Below are 27,080 nucleotides of genomic sequence, written 5' to 3' on the forward strand. Positions count from 1 at the left end.
TTAAATTATTTATTTTTCTACTTTTTTATAACTTATTATAAATTTTTTGCAGAATAGAAAAATTCAAAATATTCAACTTTTTTTCTAAATAGAAAAAGTAATATGTTGGTTTTCTTTATTTTTTTTAATACTTAATAAAAATAAAATATTATAAAAACAAACCATCTAATACTTAACATTATTTAGTTTTAAGTTCTATTTTTCTCATTATAATTAATATTTTTTTATAACTTAATATACATATTATCTTTTAAAGATAAACATTCATATGATTCGAATGACAATTCTAACTTCAAAAAATTTGAAAATTCAAAACAACTTCAAGAATTTCTAACATTGATAATGACTTATTTAACGATTGTGGTTATGGTGCAGTGACTTTTCTTCCATTGGGTCCATCTAGTGTACTTTCTTAAATGAATTATCTTTTTATTCAACATGTAAGTGTAATTTTCTCCTATCAATCTTAATCATATCTTTTTTTAAACATATTTTTATAAACTAGACTATTAGTACACACTTTAGGGTTGTTGTCATATGTTGACAAACTCTCATCCTCCTTTTAGATAAAGGCAAGATGTCCTATCATTATGGTCAAGCCTTGATGAAATCCATGAGTTGTTATATACAAAAAGAATTAAAAAAATCACTAAAACCTAGTACTACCTTTGTTTAAGCCATTAGATTAATCTCATAAAGATATATTAATTCCCCATGTCATAGTCCTACACTAATCTCTCCAATTTTGACACTTCTTATTTCATAGGCATATGGTGACATTTATAATGAGTCACTATAAAGGGTACCAATTAGTGACGTATTTGAAAGTGACACCAAAATAGATAAATGGTGACACATTTAGAAGTGACACCATATATTTTTAGTGATGTTTAATTTGATATAAAATTATGTGAGATATATATGGTGTTATATTAAATGCATCACCTTTGAGTTATGGTGTCACATCATTGTAAATGATTATGGAAGATATGATTTTTTTTTTGTTGATTAGCCTGTTAATAAATAAGATCAACTTGTGCATATTTTGTCCATAAATATAATAATCATATCACATTTAACTTATATTTTCGTAATGCTTATGGAGTAACCTATAATACATGACATCATCTAGTAATATTTGTACATTAAATGTTCACAAAACGGTAGTACATCAAACCCACCAAAACTAAACAAGAAAAGTGAATGCATATTAAAACATGATTTACAAATGTTAAGCATCTCAACATTCATGTATACCTACATTTCATATGCATAAAACTAGCTAACCATAAAATGATACAAGAGTTGCATCCAAAAACCCAAAAATTCTCTATACCAAATAAAGTAACGTATATGTCCTACTATGTATGGTATAAGAGTCACATCTAAAAATCCAAAGTTTTGTTGTCTCTTTTTCCTTTCTTTTTATTCTTCATATTGTCCTCCCAAGAGTGTATCCTGTATTTCATAGTTTAATGAGTTTTAGAGTTCTTATTGAAAATAAAAATTAATTAATGTTATAAAAAATAAACAAATCTAAGTACTATTGTTTTCTTTTTTCTTTTTTCCATTTTGATATAAAAATAGTTCGTAAAGAATATAAACATTCATATGATTCAAATGACAATTCTAACTTCAAAAAATTTGAAAATTCAAAACAACTTCAAGAATTTCTAACATTGATAATGACTTATTTAACGATTGTGGTTATGGTGCAATGACTTTTCTTCCATTGGGTCCATCTAGTGTACTTTCTTAAATGAATTATCTTTTTATTCAACATGTAAGTATAATTTTCTTCTATCAATCTTAATCATATCTTTTTTTAAACATATTTTTATAAACTATACTATTAGTGCACACTTTAGGGTTGTTGTCATATGTTGACAAACTCTCATCCTCCTTTTAGATAAAGGCAAGATGTCCTATCATTATGGTCAAGCCTTGATGAAATCCATGAGTTGTTATATACAAAAAGAATTAAAAAAAATCACTAAAACCTAGTACTACCTTTGTTTAAGCCGTTAGATTAATCTCATAAAGATATATTAATTTCCCATGTCATAGTCCTACACTAATCTCTCCAATTTTGACACTTCTTCTTTCCTAGGCATATGGTGACATTTATAATGAGTCACTATAAAGGGTACCAATTAGTAACGTATTTGGAAGCGACACCAAAATAGATAAATGGTGACACATTTAAAAGTGACACCATATATTTTTAGTGATGCTTAATTTGATATAAAATAATGTGAGATATATAAGGTGTCATATTAAATGCATCACCTTTGAGTTATGGTGTCACATCATTGTAAATGATTATGGAAGATATGGTTTTTTTTTGTTGATTAGCCTGTTAATAAATAAGATCAACTTGTGCATATTTTGTCCGTAAATATAATAATCATATCACATTTAACTTATATTTTCGTAATGCTTATGGAGTAACCTATAATACATGACATCATCTAGTAATATTTGTACATTAAATGTTCACAAAACGGTAGTACATCAAACCCACCAAAACTAAACAAGAAAAGTGAATGCATATTAAAACATGATTTATAAATGTTAAGCATCCCAACATTCATGTATACCTACATTTCATATGCGTAAAACTAGCTAACCATAAAATGATACAAGAGTTAGATTCAAAAACCCAAAAATTCTCAATACCAAATAAAGTAACATTTATGTCCTATAATGTATGGTATAAGAGTCACATCTAAAAATCCAAAATCTTGTTGCCTCTTTTTCCTTTCTTTTTATTCTTCATATTGTCCTCCCAAGAGTGTATCCTGCATTTCATAGTTTAATGAGTTTTAGAGTTCTTATTGAAAATAAAAATTAATTAATGTTATAAAAAATAAACAAATCTAAGTACTATTGTTTTCTTTTTTCTTTTTTCCATTTTGATATAAAAATAGTTCGTAAAGAATATAAACATTCATATGATTCAAATGACAATTCTAACTTCAAAAAATTTGAAAATTCAAAACAACTTCAAGAATTTCTAACATTGATAATGACTTATTTAACTATTGTGGTTATGGTGCAATGACTTTTCTTCCATTGGGTCCATCTAGTGTACTTTCTTAAATGAATTATCTTTTTATTCAACATGTAAGTATAATTTTCTTCTATCAATCTTAATCATATCTTTTTTTAAACATATTTTTATAAACTATACTATTAGTGCACACTTTAGGATTGTTGTCATATGTTGACAAACTCTCATCCTCCTTTTAGATAAAGGCAAGATGTCCTATCATTATGGTCAAGCCTTGATGAAATCCATGAGTTGTTATATACAAAAAGAATTTAAAAAAATCACTAAAACCTAGTACTACCTTTGTTTAAGCCGTTAGATTAATCTCATAAAGATATATTAATTTCCCATGTCATAGTCCTACACTAATCTCTCCAATTTTGACACTTCTTCTTTCATAGGCATTGTGTACTTAAAATTTTTTTTTTTTTTTTTAAGGAAAAAACTATTCTTTCATAATGGCCTTTCCTTGTGCACTTCCCTATATAAAGGCAAAGAGCAAGGTACTCTTGGCCACAGAAAACAATGGCAATACAACGATATTTTCACTTTAGCCTCCTCCTCCTCCTCCTCCTTAACTTAGTCACCATTATCATAGCTGCTGAAACAGCAGACTATGGAACTGCTTTGCTCAACAGAAGCAGCTTCCCAAAGGGTTTCATTTTTGGAACAGCCTCATCGGCTTATCAAGTAATGAGTTCATAGATTTAGACTTGTTATTCTTCCTGTCTTTGCTCATCTCTTTTGTGGTTTGTTTTTTCAGTACGAGGGTGCTGCATATGAGTATGGCAGAGGACCAAGTATATGGGACACTTACACTCATAAATATCCAGGTTATTTTCTCTCCGAAATTGGGAGAAAATATTTGTTTTCTTTTGTTTTCTTTGCATCAATGCCTTCATGGTTCCAAAGCATTCGGGTTGTAGAGTTTAGCTTGACTTTTACATGGATGAGTTTTTTTTTTTTTTTTTTTTTCATTTAACTTCTTTAAAGTAGTTCTTTGAATTACAAATGAAGAGGAAAAAAATTCAATGGGCTATTCAATTCTATAAATCGTATTGGTATGAATTAAGTTAATTAGGTTTTTATGTGAATGCATTTATTGTTAACCAAATCATACACACACACACACAAATAGAAAATTTAAAAAAATAATCAGATTTTTAACTTAGTTTGGTAATCAATATGATCCTTACGTCCACAGAGTGCATCAATATTTAACAATCCACTAATAAAGAGAAATAAGAAGAGTTACAATGGTGAGTTGATTGGACAACTCAATCCCCACAAACTTAGTAGGGAGCTCGACCCTCGCGAGTTGATCAATAGTTTTAATCATTATGGATCGATGTCTATATTCAAGTGAAAAAGTACTACTAGGAGGTGATATGTGAGGTTACTGATGGGGATATGTCATAAAATCGATATTTTTGTTTTACTTTTCCTTACACCTTTCCAAAATCAAATCCAAATCAAGACTAACCTACCCCACTTTTGTCGATTCCTTTGAAAAGGAAAAATTATTAAAAAAGAAAAGAAATATTCAATAAATATATTTTTATAAAAGAAATGAGCATAAAAAATTATTTAATGTATTCTTCTTTTGAGAAAATTTTTTGGTGTATCGCAGAAAAGGTAAAAGAGCGTAGTAATGGAGATGAGACTGTTGATGCATATCATCGCTATAAGGTATGACCAAGATGATTACACCTTTGTATTTGACTTTCTCATATTTAAGGATCAATACTGTTTCCTCAACTACCATAAGATTGCGATTAGATCATCACCAATTATTTTCATTTTGTAAATATGTGACAGGAAGATGTGGGGATTATGAAAGGAATGAGCTTGGATGCTTACAGATTTTCAATTTCATGGTCTAGAATTCTTCCAAGTAAGATAATAGTTTCTATTAACCAACTTCCATAGTTGGATAACCAAAATGTTTATGTATTGTATTTATAGAATTAACTTAATAACATTATTACTGAAATTTTATTCATTTAATGTAAAGCACTCGAAAAATAAAAAAATTCTCTTATAATAATTTTCACTTAAAAAAATATATTAAATTACCTAAGGAGCCCCCTCTAATTTGCTTTTTCAACCCACTCAATAGTATTCATGTCATTTTGTCAAAAAAAAAATAAGGATATTTGTCTTTGTATTTCATGTCATTTTGTCCACAAAAAAAAAGAGGATATTTGTCTTTGTATTTTTTTTTTTTAATAAAAAAAATCACTTTGGAGAAGCTCTTCATCTTGAATATTCAATATTAGGGATTTTTCAATACCAAACTTCTAAAGAGAGATCCAATTGCATTTGACTAATATTTTTAAACTATAGATGGAATTCAACTCTCTTCCCTCAATTTTTCTTTTTTTCTTTCCTTTGTTGCTTAAACCATAGATGGAAAGTTAGGCGGGGGTGTGAACAAGGAAGGAATTGCATACTACAACAACCTCATCAATGAGCTCCTTGCGAATGGTACTCAGAATTCAGCCTTACTCTTTATCACTTTTTATCCCTCATTTTTACAATTAAAATTAATTGGATTGTTTGCCATCATGAACAGACCTACAGCCCTTTATAACCCTCTTCCACTGGGACCTTCCTCAAGCCCTAGAAGATGAGTATGGTGGTTTCTTAAGTCCCCTCATTGTGTAAGTTATTCAACTTTTTTCCCATGCTCTCTTAACTGCCCATGCATTAGATAGCCTTTGTTACACAATAATAAGACCATTTTTGTGGTCAATAATTATTTTTGACACAGCCTAAAAACAAAAGTCAAAAATCTTATAAGAACTTTAATAACCGTTTGTTAATGTAATGTTTTAGGGATGATTTTCGAGACTACGCAGAGCTTTGCTTTAAAGAATTTGGGGATAGGGTGAAGCATTGGATCACATTGAATGAGCCATGGAGCTATAGCAATGGTGGGTATGTAACAGGAAACTTCGCCCCTGGTAGATGTTCTGAATGGCAAAAGCTGAACTGCACTGGTGGAGACTCTGGAACTGAGCCTTATTTGGCCTCACACTACCAACTTCTAGCTCATGCAGCTGCTGTCCAAGTTTACAAAAAAAAATATCAGGTACTGCTTATCAAACCTATTAACTAATTATATAAAAATTGAAAGCCTCTATGATAATTACTTTAAAAATAGTTCTGAAAAAAAGTTTTAGTTTTTGAAACCGTTTTATGATGTTTTATATAATAAAAATCTATTTGAAAATTTAAAATGTTTTTAACATATTTTTAATATTTTAAAATATATTTTAGAAATAATTTTTATGTTTAATGTTTTATCTTTAATTATTCTATTTGTTTGTATAATTATTTTCTAAAATAACTCTTAAAAAACAAATGAAAACGATTGAAAATAATTAACTTATCATTTTTTTAATTACTAATCCAACATTAATTGTGTGGATTTTATTTAGGCATCTCAAAAGGGGAAGATTGGAATCACTATAGTCTCACATTGGTTCATACCTTTCTCAAATACAACCAATGATCAGAATGCGGCAGAGCAAGCTCTTGATTTTATGTATGGATGGTAAGTATGTATCAATCACATGTGTATCATGCATGCTTTTCGATTATTCATTGATAAAACATTATAAATAAATACTTCAAATTTTAAAAAATAAAATAAAGTTTATGACAAGTTTGGTACAACAAGTGTTTGTTCCAATTCTCAATCATAGGTTCATGATAAGAATAGAACTAAAAATTTTGGTGGTATATTTGGAAATGTTTTGAAAAACAACTTGAAGAAAAAAAAATTGAGAACAATTCTTAAAGAATGTTATCTATTATTTTCAAGGACAAAACTTTATATAGGGAATCAACTATGAATAATAGTTTTCAAAACTTATTCTCAATGAAAGTATTATATATTTGTATATAATGTAAAAGTAGTTTTTAAACTGCTCTCCATATTTTTCAACAGTTGCCCTAGAAATTTTACAAATAAAACCTGAAATTTATTCTAAAAATCAGCCTACATTTGAGAACAAATTCTTAGAAAATTGTTTTTATTAGAAGTTCATCAATTATGTTTTTTGAATTAGAAAACTGAATATTTTCTAAAGAATAGAAAACTATTTTCAAGAAAAGTTTCCAAACAGAGCCTCGTTGATTTCTAATAAGTTGGGCCTAGTATCACCCAACAACCAAAAATAAATCATGTTTAATTTGAAACGTAGATGTTTTTTTCCATTAGTTGATAAATTGTTTTGCTCTATGTGAATTTTCAATGTTTATTGAAGGTATATGGACCCATTGACATATGGAGACTATCCCCATAGCATGCGATCTTTGGTTGGAAAACGTTTACCCAAGTTCTCAAAGGAACAATCCGAGATGTTAAAAGGGTCATATGATTTTCTTGGATTGAACTACTACACTGCCAATTATGCAGCCCACTCTCCCCATAACAATAGCATAAACCCCAGCTACTCCACCGATGCTCATGCTAAACTTACAAGTAGGTTTGATCATATATATACATACATTCTTTTTCCTTTTTCCTTTTTACTTTAGAATGTAATTGATGGTTATGACATTATATTTTGGGTAAGCAGCTGAGCGACATGGCATCCTTATTGGTGCAAAGGTATGATGTATCAGCATAATCTTTTTGTTCTTTGTGAACGTGAAAATAAGAAAGATAGCAAATAGTTCAAATTTTTGTTTAGTAATTTTGTTTGAAAAACTGTTTCCTACATAGGTGTTCGTCTTTTTAGAATATGAGAACAATGAAAATTAATACAAATTTGCAATATTGGATTCTAATCATCTACCTTCATTTCCTTAAAATAATGTTACAGGCGGCCTCGGATTGGCTTTATGTTTATCCAAAAGGAATTCGAGAAATTCTGTTGTACACAAAGAACAAGTACAAGGATCCAATTATATACATCACAGAAAATGGTAACCAATTATATGTATTTATATTTATATTTATATATATATTTCAAGTACATAGACAATAAAAATCAAAATATTAAAAATTTTCTAACTATTTTGCAGGGATTGATGAGGTAAATAATGATGAATTATCACTCGAAGAAGCCCTAGCAGACAATGTGAGGATAGATTTCTACTATCATCACCTTTCTTTTCTTAAGAGTGCAATTGAGTAAGTACTTCAAAATTGAGACTTTAACTTTGAATAAAATTGTAAAAAAAATAAATGAGAAATGTAGAAGTTGAGCATTTTCTATTGGGGCTAGGGTTTTTGTTGCATAAATTTGTAGAAGATTGATGCTTATATGATATGACTCATTGTAGGGATGGTGTCAAAGTAAAGGGATATTTTGCATGGTCATTGTTGGATAATTTCGAATGGAATTCCGGTTACACTGTTCGATTTGGCATAAACTTTGTTGACTACAAAGACAGATTGAGAAGACACCCAAAACTCTCAGCATTCTGGTTCAAGAATTTCCTTAAAAAGTAGATATATATATATATATATATATCTTCTCATTATATGTATTCTCTATAAAATTGGATTAAAGATCCAATCAATAAGTGTTAGCATATTCCCTTTCATTGTATATATTCACTATAAACCACATATATCATATGAATAAGTAAGGGATTGTGTACTTTCTATGTTTTTTTAATAATGTTTATGTTCCATTTATGTATCCAAAAGTAATGATTTGTTAACCCCTCGTGCTCCTATTCCATCATTCTCACATTATCAATGATATCTTCATTAGTTGTAATTTTGTTGCTTTGAAAAGTAAGAAGTAAGATATTATTACCCAATAAGGGTAGAACACAAATATACAACTATATTAGCAGTTAGTTGATTTGACTCCTTTATATACTAGGACTTATAAGTGGTATTTTGCAAATGAGTCCAAATATAGAAGCTGCCTATATAGTTTGGAAAAAAATTACATATAAAAGAGTTAAAATAAGTTAAATGAGTTAAAAGTGATATAAAAAAATAATTTAATGACTTTAAATTTGTTTTGTATATTTTTTTCACTTTTTCTTTTTATTTTTATCTCTCATTTTTTTCTTCAAATTTCCCCCAAAAGAATAGAAAGAGATTTATAGAGGAATTATAATAACAAATATACCCAAGTATGAAAGGTGTTAAAAGTAGTCCTATGATAGGAATGTGTAGCTACATTATCAATGTGGTGGAGCATAGCATTAATTTTGGATGGAGGTGATGCCCACATTCACACTCATAAACTATCTCACAATGAATTATCTCTACTACGATCACTTTAATAAATTTTGGATCCTTAGAGTAGTTGGATCACGAATTTAGAATTCAAGATTAATATGTGAACATTTTAAGGATTTATTTAGGATTCTCAAAACCCTACCTTTCTTTTAGATCACGAAAATTAGGAAAATTTTCCACAAACTTTCATTAAGAAGAATCACTTAATGGTATATAGTTATATCTTTTTCCGAGTTTTGATATATAGTTATATCTTTTAATTTCCACAAACTTTCCACAAACCAAGTCTTGTGACAGGTGAGAAGATTTATCTTCAAATCTCTATAATGTTGATAATATCAAAATAATATGCTTTACATTATATCAAGTTAGTCTATCGCTCTAAGTCTCTTCTTGAAACCAAGTGGCATGTATCATGCTTTTAAGTTAAAAAGAAAAAAATAAAAAAAATAGACATTATCTTCTTTTTATTTCTTGCTTCAATTATATTTTTGAAAATAATGATCATATTGTATAACTTTGTATCTAATTTATATTAAAATGAACATTAATAGAATTTAATTTGAAAATATTTCTAATATATTCCTAAAATTTACAATTCTTAATGAAGAAAATGTTGTATAGTTAAATTGTTAAGCTATCAATTAATATAAAAACTTAATCTATTGGGTAACAAACCATCAATGTATATAAAGTTTAAGGGGACTAAGCCCTAATGTAATTATAACATTGGTGAAATTTATTGCCCATGACCTCCTATGTATATTATCATGTTAATCTACCTAATAATTAACAAAAAAAATTAATTTATTAGGTAATAATCAACCCTTGACAACCTTTTGACATTACTAAGTAGGTGATTTTTTTAACTAAAAATAAAAATAAAAATATTGTTATAAGTGCATTTATTGACAACTAATAACTTTGGAATGATCCAAAACTTGGACCGGTTGGAACCGTCGGTCCGGTCCCGTTCTTAGATAACCAGAAACCATTATTTTGTTTGATTCTGGGCTCTACTAACTAGGGGGCTCAATTGGCCCAACTAACATTCCAAATACTGGTGTGATTCTAGGCTCGTCCAATTGGCCCAACTAACATTCCAAAGACAGAAAAAAGAGTGTTGGGAGATTTGAACCCTGGCCATTCACCTACTTGACTATGTATTGTTTTGAAGTATAATAAACTATATAAAACTACAAATATGTTTTTCAAAATTTTATCATATTAAACCATTAAACAAATGCAAAAATTTATATTCACATTTATTTTTTATAATAACTATTCAATTATAAATATGAAAAAATATAAATTAATTAATATAATAATTTTAAAATAATAAAATATATAAACATATAAATAAAATTAAATACTATAATTTTCTTTTCATCTTAAATATTTCTTTAAGCTTAAGTATTATATATGTTCTATTTAATAAAATTTAATACATTTATATTTATCTCCATGATATAATTTGATATATCAAATATACAAAAAAAAATATTATTAAAAATTTTAATTATATTTATGACATCACCGATTTGGCGATGATTCGACTATCGATCTAACTATTAAACTGTGAACCAGTAACTTTTTCGATTCAATGATCGTCTGATTCTAAAAACATTGAAAACAAGTAATAAGTAAGGTGAATACCTCAATAATGCATAAAACTACATATAAAAAAACAATTTTGCTAAAATTTTCAAAATAATAAATAAGATTACAACTTTTATTATCTATTTTAATGATATGTGAATATATGATGATCAAAGGTGACAAAAATATAAAAAATAATTACGTTATTCAAATTATAAAAAATTTGGCAATTAAATAATTACATTTAACTTCAAAAATAGTAAAAATGATGATAGAATTAATCAAATATAGTTTCAAGAAAACACGTGATTATTTCAATATAAGTTAAAATTCTCATGTCTCATTGAAATATCATCTTATTTTTTTCTCTCCATCACACATCTAATACAACAAAAATTAAAAGATGATCACCCATGGAATATGTACACATGGGTTATTTGGAACCACACTTATATTTGTTGGATTTTAAGAAAAAGACAGTACGTGAGTACGAGACATGAGCTATTACAAGGACCATGTCAAGTCCCTTTCGCTCATGGAATCTGCCCTAGATTAAGAATACCATCAAAGTGGGATCTATTTGCCCTTCACAAAATCTCATTTACCAAGAATGTCTCACGATTTATACATGGATTGGATGACTTAAGTTGACTACAAACAAAGTCATATATATGTCCAATTTTGATATTAATGTACCTTTAATAGTCCAATTTTCTTGCAATCTGGGCCAGAATATAAAAACCCAAGTAAAAACATCTTAAATTTATTCTCAAAAAATTATATAATTCTAAAAACAAATGCTCAAAAATCTATTTTTGATTAAAAAAACCTGTCAAATATATTTTCTAAATTGAAAAACTATTTTCTATTGAAAAAAACAAAACAAAACTTTTTTTTCAAAAATAGATACCAAACAAGGTTATAAAACCATTTAGTATGGAGCCTATGTCATGCATGAGATGTGAATGAGTTCTTCCTTCATACCATGCACTATCTTGGAGATTGCTCCAAGGAGTAGTAGTCTACATGATGTTTAAACTACTTGCTACTGCCTTCCCTACCACTTTTCCAATTTTTATGTCCAAGTCCATTTTCAATCTTTTTTTTTATTCTTTAAAATTATCATGATTGTTCAGTCTTAGATATATAAATAAATACTTAACTAATCTACTATTGAGCTTGAACTTGATTATAACAGTTAAGATTAAAGGAAGAAAGTATACTTAGCTCATCTAGTATCGGGCTTCAACTTGATTATAATCATTAAGATTAGAGGAAGTAAGTTATGTCCAACAAGTGCATAATTGAGAAAGATTATAACTCTATTCTAAAGTATTAACAATTTTATTTAGAAACTCAATTATGTATAAAAAAAAATTTCTGTTTTATGATTTAGGGTAAGATGACATGAGAAACAATTGAAATTTATTCTTAAAATTGCCATATTCTTCATAAAATAAATAAAAACATCTAAATTCCCTCTCAAAATATCTTCTCTAAGATTAAAAAAATTCTCAAAAATATAATTTTAGGTTAAAAAAATTTCAAACATATTTTTTAAGTTGGAAAATAATTTTCTTTAATTTTTTTTTGAAGGTAAAATCGTTTTTAAAATATTTGTTTTGTGAAACATATTTTTTAAATTGAAATTTAGCATTTTCTTTTTCATTTTCTAACCATTCAAGCCTCATGATGGCCAATTTGATACAAAGATGAAATTTCAAAAATCTAAAAGATGGAAAGGATATTGAGGGAAATTCAATCACATATATTATATATACCCAAGTATAAAAATTGTTAAAAGTGGCCCTCTAATAGCAATGAGTGTAGTTACCTTATCAGTGTGATGGAGCATCAGTTTTGGACCGACGTGATGCCCACAGTCACACTCGGGATGCCATCAACTGATACATCTATTTCACAATGAATTCTCTCTCTCTTCCCCACTTCAATAAATTTGGGATCCGTGAGAAGTTCGATCATGAATTTATAACTCAAGGTTAACATGACAACATTTCTAGAATTTATTAACCTCTTTTTCTCACATAGAAATTATAAATAATAATAATAATTCTTTTATCTAATTTATTGTAGATGATAGCATTTAAAGATTTTTAAATTTTTAACTTTTCTTATTTTTTTAAGAAAAAAAGAAAACATATCAATTTGAATCAATCATGTAGAAATATTTATTGAATTTAAATATAATTTTTAATTTATTTTTAATCTTTTACTTTTTAACTTTTCATGTCGTAGTCTTACGTATTGATTGACATAATCTTGAAAATGAAACAACAACAAGAACAATAAATTCAAAAAGGAAACATCAATAAAAACAACAAATGGCAGAAGAAACGATCAATTAGGATACCCCTATGACGAGAAGATGACAAATTTTAATTTAAAGTTATATAAATCTTTCTCCAAAAACCAAGTCTTGTGATAGGTAAAAAAGTTTGTCTTAAAATTTTTAAGATGTCGATGACATCCAATCATATGTTTTGCATTGTATAAAGAGTATCAATATTTAAAAGTGAGTCTACCATTATATGTCTTTTCTTGAAACCAAATGTCATAAATCAAACTTTTCTAGTTAAATTTTTTTTTTGTTGGGGATTCAAATAAATACAATACTCTAAATTCTCATATTGTTTTCTTTTCATTAGTTACTATGAGTGTAGCATATTTAATCTTGAAATAATGGAAAGCTTAAGTATATAAATGAGACTAACTTATGTTTTGAAAATACATATAGTACGACTTTGTATTTTCATATTAAAATGATTATTACTAGAACTTAATTTGAAAATATTCTAATATTCCCAAAATTGGTACATCTTAACAAAGAAAATATTGTATGCTTACATTATTAAGTTATCATTTAACAAAAAACTTGACCATTAATGTATGTATATAAAATACTTTACTTGGGCAAAACTCAATTATAAAATAACATTGATGAAGTTTATGATCCATAAAATAGAAAATTGCAATTAAATCATCACATTTGACTTAAAAAAAAAAAAAAACTGATGAAAGAATTAATCAAAGATTCAAACACTAAACCTGAAAACACGTTTTTATTTCAATGTAAGACGAAAGTAACGTCTTATTGAAATATCATCTTATTTTTTGTCCTTCGTTGACAGTACAATAGACCTCACACCAAAAATCGAAAGCATTCCATGGTTTGTTTTGCACCACGCTTGTATGTCCCCCACCATGTGATTTCCACTTTATTGTGGGAATTCATAAGAAATTGACACCTATGAGGGGCGCCCATTTGCCCAAGATAAAGATACCATCAAAGTGGTCCCCCTTGATGTATTAAATGACCTCTCTCTCTCTCTCTCAACCACATTGGAATTTTGTTAATTTATTTTTTTTCTGATATTATATTATTTTGAATAAAATATTTGCATCGTTATCATTTTTAATAATTAAATATATCATTTTTAAAATTATTTCGTTCTTCTCACAAAATTACAGGATGGAGACATGTGTCTCTCTTCCTGGTTCCTACTGCTGTATAAACAGAAAAGGTCGACCTAATAACACTTATCGAACACCCATGGCAACTCAGGTCCACCGGCCACATCTTGTGGGGATATTCTTCTTACCGAACAAACCATGCATCCACAGTCGCAGTTGGCCTTCATTTTCCGTAAGGCCATGGCCACAACCCCAGAAAAAATATAGGAAAAACACCAGGGTTGGCTATGTCCCCAGCAACATTAAAGCAGTAGCAGTAGCAGTAGCAGAAGCAGAAGCAAGTGGAACCGAGATTTCCACTTCTGTCAAGGCAACTGCAGGAGTTACCATGAAATCACCAAACTTGCTTGGCGGATCACTCCTTTTAGAGCTTGTTAGTGCAGAGCTTGATCCTCGTAAGTATTTTATCATTTAACTGATCATTTTTTTGTATATGAAATCGAGTAAAACTGGACTGCTGCAGTTTTCTGCAGGGACCATGCAATTGCAGGCCTTGTTTGGCTGCGGTGTTGTTATTATTTTTTTATTTTTTTTAATTATCAAACACATCTTCAGTCAAGAAAATAAAATTTTAAGCAGAATGGACAAAAGAAAAAAAAAGAAAAAAAAAGGTGCATTATAGAGGCTAATGCAAGGGAAGATTTGAGTCTTCCTGACCATGTGTTTAATTACCCTAACTTTTTGTTTGTTTCCTGAGAAAATAAAGTAGAACACCCAAAAAAAATCTGAATTTTTCTCCTTTTCTACACTTGCTCGTCTGAATTTTAAAATTTGATCCATGGAGTACTGATATTTTCGTTAATGATTTTGCAAAGAGACGGGATCACAGAAGAAGCCGATTAACGCGAATGCTCACCAAGTACTCCCAAAGGATGGCCCAGAGGGTGGCCCAAAGGATGGCCCAAAGAATGGCCCAAAGGATGCGATTTTTGAGTCAAAATTTGTGATTCCTGGTGACTTTGGGGAGATTGGTGCAGTTCTAGTGGAGAATGAACACTCCAGTGAGATCTACCTCCAGCATATAATCCTCGATGGCCTCCCAAATGGCCCTATTAGATTTCACTGCGGTTCATGGATTGAGCCCAAATCTGATAATTCTAGGAAGAGGCTCTTTTTCACCAACAAGGTTAGCGACCTTCCTCAACACTTTCTATCATCTCGTAAGCATACTTTGCCTTTGTTAGAGTTTGATGACTCAAATTCTATTTGGTCTAACTCGAAAAGTTAATAGTGTGACATATGTGATGTAACTATAATTTTAAGATTTTCTTTAAGGTCTATGGTAGTAACAGAGGGATCAGGCCAATAGGCCTGATTGCTTTGTTATATCTATATATATATATATATATTGTATGTGTGATGATGTATAGTTGATGATTATATATCTACTATAACTACTCATAACTCTCATTTCTTGTACCAATATTTTGATATAGTAGATTTTCTTGTCCTCTACCCATAATTTTTTTCGTCTAGAGTTTTTCATGTAAATTTATGTTCTTATTCTATTTTTTTTAATTGCCTTTTCTTGTTATTGTGTAACAATATTATTTACCTCTAATTAAATATCATAAGTTTTTGTTTGGATAGACTTCTTATGTTTTGGAAACCATTATCAAGGTAAATCTTTTAGAATTTTTATATTTTATATAAAAATTATTATAATTTTTTAGTTTTCAAAATAAGAAAGAGAAATTGCACAAACAATGGATTCTATGATTATTATCCTAACTTTAGATAGTATTTCATAATTTTATGAAGGATCGATAGGTAAGTATTCATTTGGATAAATTTTTTATTTTTTAAAAATAAAAAGTAATAATAAATTTTATATAAAAAGTCATATAGATTTTCTTTATGTTATTAAAAATTATTTTTAAAAAGTTTATATTCAGGTAATAAAAAATTTTTGACAAGTAAATTTTTTTTAACAGTTTTTAAAACCATTAAATTTTCTATATAAGCCATTGGAAAATTTCAATTAAATATAATACACAAAAATAAAAAGTTTTGTGGACAAAACTTTCAACTATCAAATAAATAAAATTTGACATCTCCTTTCAATGAAATAACTCATCTTTTTATTTACTTTTATAATCAACTAATTCTTGATAAGATGACACTTCATTTTTTTTTATTTTTTATATTCAACTAATTTTTTTTTATAAGAAGACAGAATATGAACAAACAATTCTAACAAATGAGCACCACCAACACATCAAATACTTTATCATAACACTCATCTTCGACCTATTTCTAAAGTCATCACTTAAGCATAGTAGAATCATTTCAATGGCATTTGCTTAATTCCATAAAATACATTCTTTATCTTTTGGTAGTGGCATCCTAAAAATTGGACAATATATTATAACATCAAATTAAAATTTTCACTTCATATAAATTTTTTTCTTCTCTATTCAAAAACACTTTGATCCTACTAGCATCATGACTCAATATTGTCAATATCAAAAGCCTTATTCACCCTTCTGAGAAGTGTTACTCATTTTTTGTTCATATGGAACAGTTATACTTACCATCACAAACACCAGAAGGCTTGAAGAACTTAAGAGAAAAGGAACTTGATAGTTTGCGAGGCAATGATGAAGGAGAGCACAAGACCTCTAATAGGATCTATGATTATGACGTATATAATGATTTGGGTGACCCTAACAATCCTAAATTGGCGCGACCGGTGCTTGGTGGCAGCAAACAATATCCATACCCTAGACGATGTGGAACTGGACATCTACAATATAAGACTGGTATGAAGTTAGAATTGAACTTTCTCTTTTTTAATAAGGAGCTAATAAAATCATAGGTGTCAAAATTTTAGAAATAAAAAGGAAATATTAAATTTTTTATATAGCGCAACATATTTGAAAGTTAAGAGTACAAATTTAAAATATTAATGCTCATATAATCATATTTATGTTTATAGAGAAATATGGAACTATTAAATTTTTTATTATATTATTGCATTTCATTTGTAGAAACTACTAGTCTTTGGTTCCAGTGTGTAGAAGCTCTTATGCTACTCATTATGATATTAATTAAACTCATCAAATGATTAACGTGGATCAACAAATCATTTTTATCTCCATGATGAGATAAAGATTCAGACATACATCATTCATGCACATTCAAGATTTACAATTGATACAATATTAAAGTATCATTCATAGCATCACACCCTAAGTTTAAACCCTTGACTAGACTCATTTTTTCATACTTTGTACGAGTTAAGAAACAAAGGCACATAGTGTGTTGTATTGTATTGATGTTTCCCTTCTCTCTTAGTAAAATTTCATGAGATTTCATATAGAATGTTATAGAGATACAAGGATTCTAAACATCTCATTATTTGCTTTCCAGTTCTATAAGAAACTTTAATGACAAAATGAATCCTAAAAGGATCTTGTCGTATATAAGGTTTCAAAATCCAAAAAAAAAGAAAAAAAAATCTTAAAGGAAAAAAGCTAAAGTATCTTAGTAGTATCTATATAATAATAGATTCAGATTGTTGAATATATATGATGACATTTAGGTCATTGAACAATACAAATAAATGAAAAATCGATCAAGGTATAAGGATACAAACAATAAGATGTAAAAATGTGTAAGTGACACCACCTGATTGGTTGTCATTTCAATAGATGCTAAAAAAGAAGTAATTAATTAATGATCAATGCTTATTCTAACTTACAATACAATTCTCAAAGCAGTTAGAGTGGAGGCACATAACAAAAATATTTAATCAGGAATTGTATCATTCTCATTTGATCCAATAAGAAATTACCATGATCCATGCAGATCCTTGTTCAAAGATGAGTAACAGCTTCTATGTGCCAAGGGATGAAAAATTCTCTGGGGTGAAGGAGAAATCATTTAGAGGAAAGACAATAGAATGCGGGTGGCACGCGGCAATTGCGCATCTAGACAATCCAACAAAGAGTGAATTTCTATACCTCTCAGATATATTCAAATTATACTACGAAGGAATCAACTTGAGTAGTCCTGTGAATCGAGGATTTTGGCAACGGGTTTGGAACGTCTTGCTTAATGTTAAAGATGATTTCCTGAAATTTAAACCCCCTGCACTGTTTCTCAGTAAGAAAAAACCTTCAAACCCCCACCTCCTCTCTTGATCTCTCTCACTTACAAACTGAAGTCATTTTGCAATTGCAGAGGACAAGTTTTCTTGGTTGTGGGATGAAGAATTCTCACGCCAAACTCTTGCCGGTATTAACCCATGTAGTATAAAGTTGGTTACGGTATGATAAGCAACTTCTTTTGATCATATATTAATACTAGCCTTTCTCTTTCATTTGATTTGTGGATTTTTAAGTGTTGATATACTTTATGGACATGAAGATCACATTAATTATCGAACCATGTTAAAAATTACTTGTGTTTTCTTTGTTTCTCCTTGTGTGTGTGGTATAGATATAAACATCTATAAAAGGCCGTGAACGTTAATAAGATTGTACACAAATGATACTCCATGGTATTTATAATCCATAAAATCGTGCAGGAGTGGCCATTAAAGAGCACACTGGACCCTGATGTCTATGGTCCTCCTGAGTCGGCAATCACCACAGAGTTGGTCGAGCGAGAGATAAGAGCCTTCATGACTATTGACGAGGTACCTACTTTTCTCCTCTTTCTCCCAAGAATTAAGTTGCCTAAATTTGGGAACATGTATGCAGGCATTAGAACAAAAGAAGCTATTCATAATAGATTACCACGACTTGTTATTACCATATGTGAGCAAAGTGAGGCAGATCGAAGGGACAACACTGTATGGTTCCAGGGCACTTTTTTTCCTAACCCCTGACGGCACCTTGAAGCCTCTAGCCATCGAACTCACGCGCCCACCAATAGAGGGGAAGCCACAGTGGAAGCAAGTTTTCACTCCCACATCGGAATCTACAGGTCGCTGGCTATGGAGGTTAGCCAAAGTTCATTTCCTCGCTCATGACTCCGGTTATCATCAGCTTGTTAGTCACTGGTACATGCCACTGCCTTGATTTCTTTTTTGAATAATACGTTTTTATTTTACCAGACCTTTCAAACTGATTCCTTGGATTTGTTGGATGAAGAGTTGGACAACTTTATGAATGCCAATCAAACAACTTCGTTCAATGTTGCAGGTTGAGAACTCACTGTGTAACAGAACCTTACATAATTGCAACAAATCGGCAACTCAGTGTAATGCACCCCATCTACAGACTATTACATCCTCATTTCCGGTACACAATGCATATCAATGCTCGTGCTCGAGAAAGTCTCATCAATGCGGAGGGGATCATTGAGTCTTCATTCTCACCCGGCAAGTATTCTGTGGAGCTTAGCTCAGTAGCTTATGACCAGCAGTGGCGGTTTGATAGGGAAGCCCTGCCAGCAGACCTAATAAACAGGTATGATTTGATAACCATAATAATGGATGATGTAAATCAAACCCCCATTTATACTCAATGAAATTATGTGAAACCAACTATACTTTACGCCGCAAACTAGCATACTAGTTCATGGCTTAAATTCAAAGTCCTTATTTCTTGTTACTAAGTTCTCTCTTCCTCATGGTTTCCCCCACAATTTTTCATTACGCTCTCATGTGGCCTCTTGAGTAAATGTTGGTACCTTGACATACATTGCGATCCATATCCAAACCCCCTTAAATTTTATTTTCGAATTTCTCTCTAATGAGATGCACTTTTACTCTTGCCAGCAAACCTAATAAACAGGTATGATCTGGTAAGCATAGTAATGGATGATGTAAATCAAAGCCCCATATATACTTATTGAAGTGTAGAGAGCTAGTTAATATACAGTTGCTGAAAAGTGCCCTGGCTGACTTTTTTGGTTTCGTAATTGCCAGGGGCATTGCTGTTGAGGATCCAGATGCTCCCCATGGCCTAAAGCTACTGATCGAAGACTATCCTTTCGCCAATGATGGTCTGATCCTTTGGGATGCCTTAAAACAATGGGTTGCAGACTATGTCAATTACTACTACAAGGATGCGAGCATGGTACAGTCTGATCCAGAGCTCCAAGCATGGTGGACGGAAATCCGAACCAAAGGTCATGAGGATAAAAAAGATGAACCATGGTGGCCAAACCTCCAAACACCCGACGACCTCATTGGAATTATCACAACAATAACTTGGGTAACCTCTGGTCACCATTCCGCAGTCAACTTTGGACAATATGCTTTTGCTGGTTACTTCCCCAATAGGCCTTCCATTGCTAGAACCAATATGCCCTGTGAAGAACCAACAGAAGAAGGATGGCAACGATTTTTGGACAATCCCAATTCTGAACTCTTGGCATGCTTCCCTTCAAAGCTACAGGCAACAAGGATTATGGCCACTTTAGATCTGTTGTCAGAGCATTCCTCAGATGAGGAGTACATAGGAAAGGATAGGAAGCTAACATGGGATGAAGAACCGGTTATAAAGGAAGCATTTAACCGGTTTTCTGCAAAGTTAGAGGAGTTGGAAAGAACTATTGATGATAGGAATAAAGACAACAGTTTGAAGAACAGAAACGGAGCTGGGGTGGTTCCATATGAGCTCTTGAAGGGAGTTCCATACAGCATCTCCATTTGAAGCTATAATATGTAGATGTAGCTTTGGGAGTGAAGTTTCAAATCCATTGTATGGTAGAGATAATAACTGACGTAACATCCATGAGACATTGGACTGATAGTAAGTATTGAATAAGTGCAATGGAATCTATTGACACGGAGTCAACAATAATTTCATCTTCAAACGGATTTAAGAAAAGCCTCTAGTCATACCTGCCCATTCATCTCTAGATAAGGTGAATGTAAGTGAATCAGATCTGGGCTGAATGCAGGTTCCTCTTTAACCAACAGTGGTAGCGGCAGCCAATCTGTCACTGTTAGGCTTCAGTACTGGAAATCTCCTAGCATGGTGGAAAAGATTACGAGATGAATCGTGGAAATGATTATAATTAAAAAAAAATGGTCATATAGTAAAAGTAAAAAAGAAAAAAATGAAAAGAAGGTTTTATACCTTTAAATTTGGCAATGCTTCCATTTCTTTATATTTAGGTTAAAAAATAAGGGAAAAAATTCGATCCTATTTGTTTATATCTATTTTTTTTCTTTTTATACCTTTATTGAATAGTTTGACTGTACAGATACCTTATTAGTTTAAAGCTCACTATAATTCATCTAATAATTTTTTTTTCTTTTGCATAAGTTTGATTTTTTATTTTTTATTTTATTTTTTTAAGTTCTTGTAGGTCAGAAGTAATATGCAATTTAGGCTCATACTTTGAGGAACATCGCTGCTTTTCGAACTTCTGTTGTATTGAACAGTTGAAGTGTATCCATAGACTTTACCTTGTTTGTTGTTTGAACATTTGTAGTGACTCCTTATTTGAATGAACTAGACTCTAACCAATGATGAAAATATCGTGATATATCGTTGATTTTTCATTAAAATATCACTTATTAGAAGGCCCCAACACAATACATGCCACAGATATTTCAATCACTAGATTTTTTTGGTTCTATTTCGCATTTTCCTCCAATATATTGGTGATATTCCGATATTTTAGTGACAATATTATGATATTTTAGCAACATTTTGACTTTATTGTAAAAAATTTGGTGATTTATCGATGTCACATATAAGTTGACATGAAGATCCAACCTGAAACTTAGTCTTGTTGAGGAATTGCAAGGCCCTCACCAATAGGCTACTCATCCTTATATTTCATGAGTTGCATACAAATATATATATATATATATATGTATAATTATAATAAATAAGTTAGCTTTATTTATAATAATTAACTAAAAGACAAAAATAAATTTATAAATAAAATTATTAATATTTTTAAATAAAAAACTTATATATATATATATATATATATATATATATATATATATATATTCTTTTACATTCTTTAATATATCCAAAATAAATACATTATGTCCTTCAATATATATCAATTTCTTTACTAAAATAATTTTAATGTGTATTATTATTTTTCAATCATTTTTTGAGTTTTTCCCTACATTTTTAAGTTTTTTATTTTTTATTTAATTTTTTTTATCAATTTCCACCCACCAATATTTTATGTCAAAATATCTACCGATATTTTACGATATATTTCGATATATCTGTAAAATCAAGTTATCGTCAAAACCGATATTTTCATCCTTGACTCCAACTTAAGAGTAGTTTTTATCTCTTTTTGCTTAATTGAAGGAGATTTTATTTTTCCTGTTTTTAAAGCATAATAGAGTGTCGAGGTTTGAAAATAATGTAGTTAAATGTGATGTCACATTCTCTTTATCCTCATTTGTGATGTTTTTGCTCCAATAGTGTCATCTTTTAGTTCTTTAATAGACATGTTTTCACTTACATTTGTTTTTATAACAAACTCTATGTCTTGTGCTCGTGTAGCCAACTCTTCGAAAGTGTAGGGTCATATCCCTTAGAGGATGTACAGAAGACCCCAATGTATATCTTGTATGTACATCTCCACCGTAGACACCTCGAATAATCTATCTTTGTAGTAAAGGCTTAAGGAATGCCAATGATTGATGTAGTTAACAATCGACTCGTCTTTCCATTGCTTAGTATTGATAAGCTCTATCATGCTCATAGTTTATTGGGTGCTATAGAAGCAGTTAAGTAATTCGCATTCCATTTGGTCCTAACTATCAATGCACTCGAGTGTAAGGTTGATGTACCAATCAAAGACATTCCCTTCGAGAGATCAAACAAATTGTTTAACCATGATGTCACCCTCTATACATGTATTGTTGCAAGTTTTGATGAAATGGACAACATGTTGCTTCAAATTTCCTTTTCCATCAAATGACTGAAACTTTGAAGGTTCATAACCCATAAGCATATGTAGGTTATCAATCATCTTGGTGTAAGGCTTAGACTACATGAGTGTGAGGATTTGTCATATTGCACTTTAATGATGTTAGTTATCCTATCCTAAAATTGTTAGACAAATCACAATGCCACCGAGGCAAATTCAATGGTTTGCCCTCTGATTTGCACCAACTTAAACTTATCTAGTGCATCACCTAGAGACACAATCTTCAGAGAGTAAGTCCTTGGTTTGACTCAATCGTATTTTGTATCTATACATTGACCTTATTCATGAAATGAGATATTTGTAAATATTTCTCCTCTACGGTTTTGGTGAGTTTGACGATGACATGAGCCATCTTAGCTAACTATTCTTCTACAAATGTAGTGCCTATTATCATTACCGACATAGTCATCGATAAGGAAGAAGTAAAAGAGTTGAAATGCTTTGAGGAGTTGTCTTTCTTTGATATCCTAGCTTGTGATCCAAAATGTGAGCTAGTGTTGGAGTTGGCATCAACAATAAATTAAGGGGACTTATTCCCATAGTCCTTTAGTGTTGAAGGGCATTTTTCCTAATTATGAGGACTTTGATCATTTGCCCTCAAATAGGTTAAGGTGAAGAGTGGTTGGTGACTGTCGCGTGTTCCCAATGATTTTGTTAAATGAGTATGCTCACTTACTAGCTTTGTCGAAAGTGTAGTCGTTTTTTGCTTTGCTACAAGTCATGAGACCCTGTTGACTAAGTAATGGCAATTTTGTCATCACCCTTATTGACATGTGTAGCTTGAGTTTTTTTAAATGTCATCATCTTAGTGCTGGTCACTTTCTTAATGGAATAGATGAGAGACAAAGATGTCCCACATGGCGTATCAAAAATTTGTACAAACAAATTTTGTGAAGTCCTGTAATGTAAGCAAAACAATAGAAAAATATGCAAAGTATTTTTTTTAATTAAAATTAATTATTGGGATACAATCTTTATGGTAATATTTTTTATAAAAGAATATTTCCCTCTGATTCATTCACCTTGATCACAATTTGAAAGACGATGATGAAAATATTTTTTTTAATTTTAAAGATCAATCAAGGGCCACAAGTGGCTTGTTCCCGAATGAACTCCTTGAAGGACGAAAATTGCATTTGTAGCACTTCTACTATTTCTCAGACTTACAGGGGGATTTTGTGAAGACTTTTCTTCTTTGTGAAGATTCTTTTGCCATGTAAAATTGTCTTTTCAATTCGAAGAAGTCTCCTCCATTGAAGGAAGTCACATTATTTATAGGTAAAACTAAGGAATTAAATTCGGAATCCCTAAGATTTAGTTGCTTAATTTAAAGAATTTGGTTGCTTGGTTTTAGCAACTTATCTTCTTCATTAAGAAAAGTTGCTAGAATATTTATTTTTAATTTTATTTTGATTTCAATTGGAAGATTTGTTTCCTTTAGAAATTTAACAATGATAAAATATTTATTTTTTAATTCTTTTTTTACTTCAACTGAAAGATTTGATTTTGTTTGCAAGATTAAATTTCGTAACTCTCCAAATTTCACTACGTGTCATCTTTTGAATATATGTCACATGTCAAATGTGTGTGATCCATCACTTGTCAAGTTCAAATTTTGTTGAATTGGAAGTTACAATTTTAAAGACCAGTTTAGTGATAATTTAATTCACTAAAAAAAATTGATGTTTACAACCATATCTCTGAGGATGACTCTTTGGGCTATGCTAACAAATGCCTTGTGATAGTCTTCATCTAACACATGTAGTTGTTATTGTTTACTAAATTTTTCCAAGATTCTTTTATTGAGATGCTTTATCACAAAACCAATATACTAGATGAGAACTCAAAGATGCATACATCCTCATTTGGTAATTATCCAATTGGTAACAAATTCCTTTTTAGATTAGAAAAGACAAGCATATTTTTTAATTTCAAATTGCAATGCTTAGTATCTAAATAGCTATCACCAATATGAGAAATATTTAAATAGCAGCTATTACCAACATAAATATTGTCTCATTCCTTCTAAGGTTGTACATTGCAAATTTTAATTAGGTTATCAATCATGTGTGTAATTGTATCCAAGTCTATGTAGAACTTTGAGTTTGATCTTCATTTAAACCAAGATCGGAAAGTGCTTGCAAGTGAGGCATCCTTAGCTTGATAAGCATAATCGAACCTATGTCAACATCTTATACCACTTTGATTAGCTTTTCTACAAATTTAACAAATTAGTTTACATTTACTTTTTTGCATGATTTGCCACAATAGATTGTATTTCCACTTTCATTAGGCATATGATCCATATTATTAGGGTTGTTTTTTCGAACTTTTGCTCTTTGTAAGTGTGCACTCTTACCCTTGTGAACTAACACCATCTCCTCATCCTCCTCCTCTGCCTTGATTATGTTGATTCAGAAAGACTTGATTATGATTCATCTTACTTTTATTTTCTTCATTCTAAATTACATGAAAATGAATGTGGCTCTACAAAACTATGAAGAATTATCTAAATAATAGATAAGGTGGTTTTGCAAGGCTGGCTACTTGAAAATCAATGTTCTTTAACTCAAGTCCTCTTGTAAAATGCAAAAACCTAGTGAAGATTAGATAATGGTTGGATGGTGGTTGCCTAACTATCCTAGATCCGTTCAAATCCTCATTGATAAAAGAAATTTTTTGTCTACGCTTAGATATGATGAAACTATCTAGGAAAAGGTAAATAGGTAGTCCCTAAGTTAATCCCCAAATTAAATTTTTTACTATCTACTTTATGTTTATCCTTTTATATTAATATCAAAAGTGTTAATATTTAAAAGTGAGTCTACCATCCTATGTCTCTTCTTGAAACCAAATGTCATTAATCATGCTTTTCAAGTTTAAAATTTTTATTGAGGGCTCAAATAAATTCACACTTCTAAACTTTCACATTGTTTTCTTTTCATTAGTTACCCTGAGTATAACGTATATAATCTCAACATAATAAAAGGCTTAATATATAAGTAAGACTACCTTATGTTTTGAGAATAGATATGGTGTAACTTGGTACTTCTATATTAAAATGATCATTGATAGAACTTAACTTGAAAATATTTCTAACATTCCTAAAATTGATGGATCTTATGAAAGAAAATGTTGTATAGTTACATTATTAAGCTATCATTTAATTATTGAAAAAACTTACTTGACCATCAATGTATATAAAATACTTACCTAAATAATTACTTAGCTCATCTAGAATTGAGCTAGAACTTGGTTGAAACTGTTAAGATTAAAGACAATAAATTATGTCAAACTAGTGCATAACCAAGGTATTATAACTCTATTCTAAAGTATCAATAATTTTATTTAGAAACTCAATTATGAATAACAATTTTCCAGCCGTTTTATGGTTTAGGGTAAGATGACATGAAAAACAATTGAAATTTATTTTTAAAATGACCATATTCTCCATGTCTTCTCTACTCTTAGAATGGTTCAAATAAATAAGTAAAAACATCTAAATTTACTCTCAAAAAATCTTCTCTAAGATACCAAATTCTCCAAAAATCTAAATTTAGCTTAAAAAAAATTGACAAACATATTTTTTAAGTTGGAAAATAAATTTTTATTTTTTATTTTAAAAAAAGATAAAATCATTTTAAAAAATTTGTTTTGTGAAACATATTTTTTAAATTGAAATTTAGCATTTTCTTTTTCATTTTCTAACCATTCAAGCCTCATAATGCCAATTTGATACAAAGATGAAATTTCAAACATCTAAAGGATGGAAAGGATATTGGGGGAAATTCAATCACATATATACCCAAGTACAAAAATTGTCAAAAGTGGCCCTATAATAGCAATGAG

General features: G+C 29.9%; 2 protein-coding genes across 2 annotated transcripts; both read left to right on the forward strand.

The window, feature by feature from the left end:
- Positions 1 to 3,585: 3,585 nt before the first annotated feature.
- Positions 3,586 to 8,669, forward strand: LOC100255329 (beta-glucosidase 12). Its single transcript, XM_002285549.5, has 13 exons — positions 3,586 to 3,742; positions 3,816 to 3,885; positions 4,683 to 4,741; positions 4,871 to 4,946; positions 5,462 to 5,539; positions 5,628 to 5,715; positions 5,891 to 6,146; positions 6,496 to 6,611; positions 7,327 to 7,544; positions 7,642 to 7,673; positions 7,888 to 7,990; positions 8,090 to 8,198; positions 8,351 to 8,669. Exons 4-13 carry the CDS (start codon positions 4,886 to 4,888, stop codon positions 8,517 to 8,519), a joined length of 1,230 nt encoding a protein of 409 aa, XP_002285585.3. The 5' UTR covers positions 3,586 to 3,742; positions 3,816 to 3,885; positions 4,683 to 4,741; positions 4,871 to 4,885; the 3' UTR covers positions 8,520 to 8,669.
- A 5,674-nt stretch (positions 8,670 to 14,343) lies between these two features.
- LOC100241684 (linoleate 13S-lipoxygenase 2-1, chloroplastic) lies at positions 14,344 to 21,118 on the forward strand. Its single transcript, XM_010652987.3, has 9 exons — positions 14,344 to 14,755; positions 15,176 to 15,486; positions 16,885 to 17,122; positions 18,171 to 18,467; positions 18,546 to 18,631; positions 18,892 to 19,002; positions 19,067 to 19,368; positions 19,511 to 19,777; positions 20,239 to 21,118. Exons 1-9 carry the CDS (start codon positions 14,359 to 14,361, stop codon positions 20,966 to 20,968), a joined length of 2,739 nt encoding a protein of 912 aa, XP_010651289.1. The 5' UTR covers positions 14,344 to 14,358; the 3' UTR covers positions 20,969 to 21,118.
- Positions 21,119 to 27,080: the final 5,962 nt, after the last annotated feature.

The sequence above is a fragment of the Vitis vinifera genome, chromosome 6 (genome assembly GCF_030704535.1).
Source record: "Vitis vinifera cultivar Pinot Noir 40024 chromosome 6, ASM3070453v1".
Classification (NCBI taxonomy): Eukaryota; Viridiplantae; Streptophyta; class Magnoliopsida; order Vitales; family Vitaceae; genus Vitis; species Vitis vinifera.

Excerpts from the sequence above, each read along its gene's own strand:
- LOC100255329 (XM_002285549.5), top strand. The coding sequence starts at position 4,886 with ATGAAAGGAATGAGCTTGGATGCTTACAGATTTTCAATTTCATGGTCT. Across the intron at positions 5,540-5,627 it reads CAATGAGCTCCTTGCGAATG|ACCTACAGCCCTTTATAACC; the intron begins GTACTCAGAATT and ends CATCATGAACAG. Across the intron at positions 7,545-7,641 it reads TGCTCATGCTAAACTTACAA|CTGAGCGACATGGCATCCTT; the intron begins GTAGGTTTGATC and ends TTGGGTAAGCAG.
- LOC100241684 (XM_010652987.3), top strand. The coding sequence starts at position 14,359 with ATGGAGACATGTGTCTCTCTTCCTGGTTCCTACTGCTGTATAAACAGA. Across the intron at positions 17,123-18,170 it reads ACATCTACAATATAAGACTG|ATCCTTGTTCAAAGATGAGT; the intron begins GTATGAAGTTAG and ends TGATCCATGCAG. Across the intron at positions 19,778-20,238 it reads CCAGCAGACCTAATAAACAG|GGGCATTGCTGTTGAGGATC; the intron begins GTATGATTTGAT and ends CGTAATTGCCAG.